This window comes from Cannabis sativa, chromosome 6 (assembly GCF_029168945.1).
Source record: "Cannabis sativa cultivar Pink pepper isolate KNU-18-1 chromosome 6, ASM2916894v1, whole genome shotgun sequence".
Classification (NCBI taxonomy): Eukaryota; Viridiplantae; Streptophyta; class Magnoliopsida; order Rosales; family Cannabaceae; genus Cannabis; species Cannabis sativa.
The window spans coordinates 25,525,912-25,534,116 of NC_083606.1; the positions used below are offsets into that span (position 1 = coordinate 25,525,912).

The following is an 8,205-nucleotide window of genomic DNA, read 5'->3' on the forward strand; positions in this document are numbered from 1 at the left end:
ATAAAATATGCTTTACAAAATAATTATAGTTTTAGGATATTATATAGGGTTCTATAGGCAAGGTTCTCGCAAGCATTAACCCTCAACTAACCTATGATGGTGTTCCCCTCGATGTGACCCTATGAGGGGGAATAAACTTAGGCCAACCAAACTAAGATGAAGGGCACCCATTTATCAATATGTTTTTCTTTGGCTAATCCCGAGAGGTATTAATTGTAGAGAACATGAAGTTCCCCTTGTTAGCATGTGTAGTTCATTACCCCCTCTCTTGCTGATTACCTTTGCACTTGAAGAACAAGCACACATTTTTCCTTTATGTATTCCATTGAACACTTTTTCTAGACCGCCCAATATAGTCTCCAACCTCTAGTACTTCAGACATATGTTGTTTATCTCCTCCTTATAGCAGGTATGATGAGATATTGTGAAGGTGATATAAGTTTCGGTGGTGTCTTACTTATTAATGATTCACCAATGTTGGAACTTATTTTTAGGATCTTAATTTATGAAAATGTATGTTGATTATAAGTAATATAATCTAACATCTAAAATATAAAATACATACAAGAATAGTTAACACATAATAGTTTAGGATTGTTGATGGTGAAAACTCATCAACTAACTTAAGGCCAGAAAATTAAAACTCAAACACAAGACTTAGAATGAGGATGAAAATATGAAAATTCAAAACTTAAAGAAATATTTAGAGCAACAATGGAGGAAGATAAATGCTTGTATTTCTTGGAGTGAAGTGTTACAATAATTTTTCAACCCTTCCTCACATTTGAGAAAGAGATATTTATAGGCTCTGATGACCTAGTATACATTGGTGGTCCTAAGGGACATGATGTTATCCTTGGTCTCCAGGCTGCAGGTTACAAATGGTGGTCTTGCACCTTGTACCTTTGTCTGGTGTCAGGTGGTCCCGAGTTCTAGGGATAGTGGGTGTTGGGCAACCTTGTCTGGGATGTCAGGCCTTGCAATTGTGGTGCCTCCACTACTTGTACCTTCTTGTCATTACAACTTACTGGAGACGTGGATGCACTCCCTTTGCATGCACGCATAATCTTTTGTATACATGCCTCGTCCTTGCAATTGTACCTTCGCTGCATTCATCTTCAACACTTGGGAAAACGTTGCTAAGCATTTTTGTATCATCGAGAAGAGCATTTTCAAGTGATATGCATGCAAGTATTGGCCAAGTTGACTTGCATGCAAGTCTTTCTTGAGAGACTTGCATGCTTGCTGAGTGAGTTATCCTTGAGCATGGTAAGTGACATGGCCTTGAGCATGCTGAGTGACATGCAAACTTGGCGCATGGCCAAGTGACTTACATTGTCCATGGCCTAGTGACTTTCATGCTTCATGGCCAAGTGATGTGCAAGCTTGGCATATGGTCGAGTGACTTGCATTGTCCATGGCCAAGTGACTTTCATGTTGTATGGCCAAGTGATGTGCATGCTTGGCATATGGTCAACTGACTTTAATTGTCCATGGTCGACTGACCTAGATGAAATCATTGTTGAGTGACCTAGGTTGAAACCATGACTGAGTGACCTAGTTGAAACCATGGCCGAATGACCAAGGTTGAAACCATGATCGAGTGACTTTCATTGTCCATGGTTGAGTGACCTTCATAAAACCATGGTCGAGTGACTTGTTGAAACCATGGTCAAATGACTTGTTGAAACCATGGTCGAGTGACTTGTTGAAACCATGGCCGAGTAACCTTCATGAAACCATGGCCGAGTGACCATGGCTCTCAAGCAAGGGTTTGGTTAAGTGGTCGTAAGCCCTACTTGGCTGACTCTTAAAGCCGATTTCTTTCCCTTCTCGAGACTATTGTTGACTAATCTCGAGAATTAGTCTTATTAATTTTTGGGGTAAGCACTTGCCCCTAGTCCATAAGAACTCTTTTAAGTGTTCTTTTAGACTAAGTTTAGCATGCGCTGTCCCTTTTGCTTGGTTTTGCAGTTGTCTCTTTAGGCTCTTACGCCTTGAGATCTTTTTGTTTGAGGGAGTCTTTCGCCACTTGGGCTTTCTCAACCTATTTTTAGATGTAACCTTATTATTAAGGGAGTTTAGACTTTTTGAGCAGTCTCAACCTTCTATCGATTACTTATTGGATGTTAAGGGAGCTGATTAGCCTTTTGGGTCTCGCTTAGCCTTTTTTTCAAGTTATTGGAGGTTAAGGGAGTTGTTTAGCCTCTTGTGTTGCGCTCAGACTTTTTCAAGTTTTGCAATTCTAATGAGGGATCTTATATCCCTGAGACGACACTCGACCTCTTATATTGCTTATGTGGCACTTAAAGTGCATTTTGAATGAGAGAAAATAGGTATTCCTTTTAGAGAGGCATCCCTCTCATAGTCATACCATTTTCCCTTTCATTTCATATTTTTTTTTTCACTAACTCGTTCACTTTGACAATTTTGATTGACAAGTATAGTGACCAAGCCAAACATATGCGTGAAGAGTGTTGAATGCCATATGTGAAGTGAAAACTTAACATTTCATTGGTAATAAAAATATTGAATCACCCGAGTACATATGCTTCATTCAGAGGCCTATATAGGTGCCTCTTTAATTTAGTGTAACGTACTAAAGGCAAACTTGCCATTGCTAGGAAAACTTTCCTATATAGTGGAAATTCACTTTGAGGAACATCTTGGATATTTAATTTTCCCAGGTTGTAGAGCGGAGACTTTACTTGAATGTATCGGCTTACAAGTATTGTGGGTATCACCTAATAAACCCTATAGGGATCTAACGGGCTTTTTGAAGCACACTCGCTTGTATCCATTTTCAAGACTCTCTTACCCTCCTCGACCCAAATGTACTTCTATGCTCTCTCATAGAAGTCTTCTATGCCATCCATTTCCCTTTTCAACATAATTCCTCATAGTCTACTTCCAGGGCTTACTCCAGCGGTTATGACAAACTTGAGTTCATCATCAGACATCCTCCCTACTTTGGAACCTTTGGCATTAAAACGCTGGATGTATATTCACAAGCTTTCTCGTTCACCATGCTTCACAATGGTGATACTTGTTTTAGGCATAACATAATCACTCGCTACCTGATGTTGTTGAAGAAATTCCTCCAAAAATTGCTTCCAGGATGTAATTGTTCCTTGTCCAAGCCTTTCAAACTACTTATATGCAGCTCTTTAAGTGTGAACAAAAAGTGTTGGAACCTTTCCTTGCATGACACCTTTTTCATCTTTATTAGCTCGTGAAAAGCTCCTAGATGGAACTTTGGATCAGTAGTACAATCATATGGCGTCATGCGAGGCTCCTTAAAATTTTGTGGTAGTGGTTCAATTTGAATTTTCCTTCACAAAGGGGAATCTTGATCGAACCCATCATCCTCTAAATTTCCCTTTGATGTGGTATCCATCTTTCAACGTAGATCTTGCATCTATGCTTCTAGCTCCTTCATTCTTTTGTTCATCCTTTCTCAAGAGCTGGTGAGTGGAACTTGGGTTTTCCTCATAGTTTGCATGGGGCCTGTGAGTAGTATGCCTCTCATCCCATCATCGTGCGGCTTCCCACCATGATTTATGGATGACACCTTTTTTTTTTACTTTGCTCTTGAACGGGGGGCACATGCGCATTGCATCCTAAAATGAGACACTTTGGGTGAAGTCCCTTCATAGGATCATAGGATGTTGGTGGCTGCTAGTAGTATGCTTGCTTCTCTTTTCTGGGGCAATGTTGCGAATTGCATGGATCTCGCAGAGTTAGTGGTGTTGCATTTTGTACCCTAAAATTCATTTTAATATAATCAGATTTACTAATTAATAAAAGATCAGAAATTATTTTATGTTGCATGGTTCACATGATTTATTTCATGATTATATACTTAGTGTATAAATTCTATTAAGTCCTGAACATAGATAATAAAATATATTTGTTCATGATTATAGTGTCATCGGCATAGTGGAATATAATCATGATTATATGTTCAAAAGTTTAATTCCCATGATTTGTCAGTTCACTGAATTTAGACTGACATGATAATCGGTGATAAGGTATACTTACACCAAAAAAATTAAGAGCAGTCCTTCTATATTTTTCTATCTTTTGCATAATTAATAAAAGTAGTATATTTTTTTGGATGTTTCGTAATTTATTTAGAGTTAATTTATGAATGATTTGCATATTTTAACAAGATTGATGTTTTGTTATTTTTCTATTGATTTATAGTTGTCTTTTTGTTATTTTATAGTTGTTTTTATGTTGTTTAGGTATTCTATAGTTGTTTTATAATTATTTTTATGTTGTTTATATGTGTTTCTTTTATTGTACAATTGTCTCTTAGCTTATGTGCATTTTTTATCGTGATATTTTCAATTTATTTTAGAGAATATTTTTGTTGTATATTTATGCATTTGTTTTGTTATTTTTCAATTTATAGTTTTTTTTTAACTATCACTAACTCAAAAAAGAAAAGAGAAGAAAAGAAAGAATAAAGTTGTGACAACAAATTCCATAAAAAAAATTAATCTAATAGTACAAAAAGGTAAATCAAGTTATTAAAACTAAGTAAAAAAATTGTAGTATAAAAACATTTTGACGAGTTGATGTTATTTTGCTTATTACAATTAGGTCAATGTTTTGTTATTTTTCTGTTGCTTTATAGTTATATTTTTGTTATTTTATAGTTATTTTTTCTTATTTTACTGAAATACAGTATTTTCATAATTTTGAAACTCTAAAAACAGTATTTTTGTAAAATTAGTATGGTAAAAATGTAAACAAACTCTGAGTCATAGTACTTTTGTAAACTTTTCCCATTTTACAGTATATTTTTTTTAATTCCCCCTAATTGTTTGGGGTAAGTTGAAAAATGCCTCTTTTATTCATCAATTAATCAAATTTACCTTTAATTTTATATTTATTTGAAACATACCTCTTTTTATATGTATTGTACCCAAAATACCCTTACATAAGAGAATCACATGGAGAGTATCTTAAAGTGACAGGGGTAAAATTGGTACAATGTTTAAAAAAAGAGGTAAAAATGATAGAATTTAAAAAAGAAGGTAAAAATAAAAGAGGACAATATAAAAAGGGTATAGAGTGTAATTTCCTCTAATTGTTTTGAAATTCTTCACTTGCAAGGACAGACCTGAGACCACAATACTTAAGCCCAATCCATTTTGGGACCAAACATTTCACAAATATACGCATTTCTAATTCTTCTAGCCAAAGAAAAAAAGGAAATACGAAATACGAAATATCTTCTGCCTCCTTATCTGTCCAACTTTCTCGTTCGTTTCGGTTTATAGGCCATAGCTATGGCTGCCAATCTTTCTCTGGCGCCCAAAACCTTACTATCAGCTCCCCAATCCTCTCTCTCACCTCGTCTTCATCAATTTTCTCCTCACCCTTTCCGATTCGTCTCTGTGACTTGGTCTTCCACTCGCTCTGCTACTCCAAAGCTAGCCGTTCGGGCTGCGAATGACGCCGATTACTCGTCCAGGAGAAGCAACAAAAACAATGAGCAGAGGGAGACGATTATGTTGCCAGGCTGTGACTACAACCACTGGCTCATTGTTATGGAGTTCCCCAAAGACCCTGCTCCCACTAGAGAGCAAATGATTGAGACTTATCTCAACACTCTCGCAACTGTTCTCGGGAGGTACTATTTTTTCCTGAATTATTGTGTGTGTGTGTGTGTGTGTGTGTGTGAGTTTTGTCTCAAATTAATGGAAATGGATGAATTTAACTATTACATAATTTACTTACGCGTAGATGGTGTACTATGAGTACAAGAAATGAAATAAAACTGTCATTGTTTGGCAGTGGAGTTATGCTTAGATATAACTGAGATCTGAATCTGGTTGTATAACGAGAACTGTAGTTCTTTTATGAAATTACTCTTAATTTTCTAATTTGGTTAGAGATAGTTTTTTCATTATGTTTAGCTGGTCAGTCGTTTGCACAATGCGTACTTTATTTTATTTGCTCTGAAAGTTTGCGACTTTCTAGAGAATCTGATTTTGGGAAATAGCTAGCTAGCAATAGATTTTAGTTTACAGCTTGCTTCATTTATACAGTAATACCAACGATATTGAGTTAAGAATACTACTGTTATCACCCTCAGGAATGAATTAAAGAGAAGGAATTGGTAGTGGCCAAGAGTTGAACTAAACTTAGTTTAAGTTGATAGTGGGGAAAACTGGAAACATCTATCAATCCATATAAGCTAAGTTGAATTTTCAGGCCAATTCCGTCCCCTCCGCTATGCTTTTCAAATGGGGTAGCACATCATCAAATATTCAGATGTATTCAAGGTGCTCCCCCAGAAATGCACCTCTAATTATCGCTGGGGTAGGACCTCCAAGGACATCTCTAGTCTTATGGCAGGTAGAAATCTCTACACTCCTGTAACAGAAACCATATTCCTACCAAATTTTTGGTAACATCCAATTCCATTAGCAACCGCTGTGCCATTTTTTCTGAAGCTTTGGGGGGATAGTTAGAGGGTCAATAAACTTTTTTTTAATTGCTACAAATGGGGTTGGAATCCCAGCCCCAACACACACCCTGCCAGTTGAGCTAGCCCTCAAGTTGGGTGAAAGGCCAATGATTTGAAAACATGGCGTTGAAAGGTTTGGAGTATGAATACGCTACAGTTGACTCCTGTATTATTAGCCTTGAGCACACTCCTTGCCACCTGAGCTAGCCTCAAGTGGTGTGAAGGGCCAATGTTTTCAAAACATGGTATTGAAAGATTTGGAGTACCAATACTGTACAGTTGACTCCTTATGTATTATTAATCTTGAATGCCATGTTCAACTATATGATGTACTGGTTCTTTTGTTGAAGTTTTTTATTATTGCTCTTTTTTTTTTTTTTTTTTTTGCGTTGTTGCCTTTTAAAGTGAGCCTTCATTTCGTGCATATAGAATTATGTAGTTGTTACTTGTTTTGCATTGCTAACTGTTTTTCTTGCGCTCTTCTTTGTGACAGCATGGAAGAAGCAAAGAAGAACATGTATGCTTTTAGCACCACGACCTACACTGGATTCCAATGTACTGTATCTGAAGAAACATCTGAAAAGTTTAAGGGTATGTGTCCCTGTTTTGTATGTGTCATTCAACTTTATGATTTAATTTGGAGTTTCATGGTATTCTTCCTGATGTAGGACTTCCTGGGGTTCTTTGGGTCTTGCCTGATTCATATATAGATGTTAAAAACAAGGATTATGGAGGTTGGTTTTCTTTAAGCTAATAATTACAATATGATCTACATTTTATCTAAAGTAAATGAGATTATTTGGTCAAGATAAAAAATGTAAATGAGATTATAAGTTGCCTCCAATTGTCATTATGGATCTCATAGGTGATAAATATGTTAATGGTGAAATTATTCCCGGTAAGTACCCCGTTTATCAACCCAAGAAACAAAGAGAACCAAAATATGAGAGCAGGAGGTATGAAAGACGACGAGATGGGCCTCCTCCTGACCAAATAAGGCAAAGACAAGGAGCAACAAAATCAGAATCAGCATCTTCATAAGGTATTGAAAATGCCATCCATTTTTGCTTCTAACTTGTGCTCTAATTAATTTAACTGTTATTATTATTTGTTGTTTCACTTCGGCAGTTCATCAAGGCGAGAATCTATAGACAGATTATACTCTGAACTGCAACTGATGTTGGTGTTTTATCACATTTATCCATGGATGTTGGTGACATTTGTTGGCAGATTTTTGTTGGTCTTGTCATAACATGCTTTAGAATTAGTGCCATACGAGCTTGTTGTTGAGGACATTGAGAGAAAAACTTTTAGACCGAACATGTGTACCAGAATTGAGATGTAACTTTAGTTATCAATATTAGTTGGTTTGTTTGCTTTACTTAGTTTCTCGATTGTCTAATGTCAATAATGTTAATTTATTTTTTAAAGATATTTTTATTTTGTAGTTTCTAGGGGCAAACTTATTGATAACAGAAACAGTATAGGGAGGAATAAAACGTTGAGTGCCTCCATGGATGGGACTACAGGACTGACGCTCTACCAACCACTGAGATATAGAGGCCCTTGTTTTATAAATGCATCAAATGGTCTAATCACCTATAGCTCTATTTTGCAAAATCTCCATTTTATCCTTTAATCACTGGATGATAAACCGTTCGTCTGTAAATACTTGGGCTTGCCTCAAAGTAATTCTTCTCTTGGATAGGGTCAGTTCTATT

The 8,205-nt window shown here is 36.3% G+C and overlaps 1 protein-coding gene across 1 annotated transcript; it reads left to right on the forward strand.

The window, feature by feature from the left end:
* Window positions 1-5,179: 5,179 nt before the first annotated feature.
* LOC115694682 (DAG protein, chloroplastic) lies at window positions 5,180-7,865 on the forward strand. Its single transcript, XM_030621765.2, has 5 exons — window positions 5,180-5,644; window positions 6,978-7,075; window positions 7,153-7,218; window positions 7,350-7,526; window positions 7,613-7,865. Exons 1-4 carry the CDS (start codon window positions 5,301-5,303, stop codon window positions 7,523-7,525), a joined length of 684 nt encoding a protein of 227 aa, XP_030477625.1. The 5' UTR covers window positions 5,180-5,300; the 3' UTR covers window position 7,526; window positions 7,613-7,865.
* The last annotated feature ends 340 nt before the right edge of the window (window positions 7,866-8,205 follow it).

Excerpts from the sequence above, each read along its gene's own strand:
- LOC115694682 (XM_030621765.2), top strand. The coding sequence starts at position 5,301 with ATGGCTGCCAATCTTTCTCTGGCGCCCAAAACCTTACTATCAGCTCCC. Across the intron at positions 5,645-6,977 it reads CTCGCAACTGTTCTCGGGAG|CATGGAAGAAGCAAAGAAGA; the intron begins GTACTATTTTTT and ends TCTTTGTGACAG. Across the intron at positions 7,219-7,349 it reads TAAAAACAAGGATTATGGAG|GTGATAAATATGTTAATGGT; the intron begins GTTGGTTTTCTT and ends TGGATCTCATAG.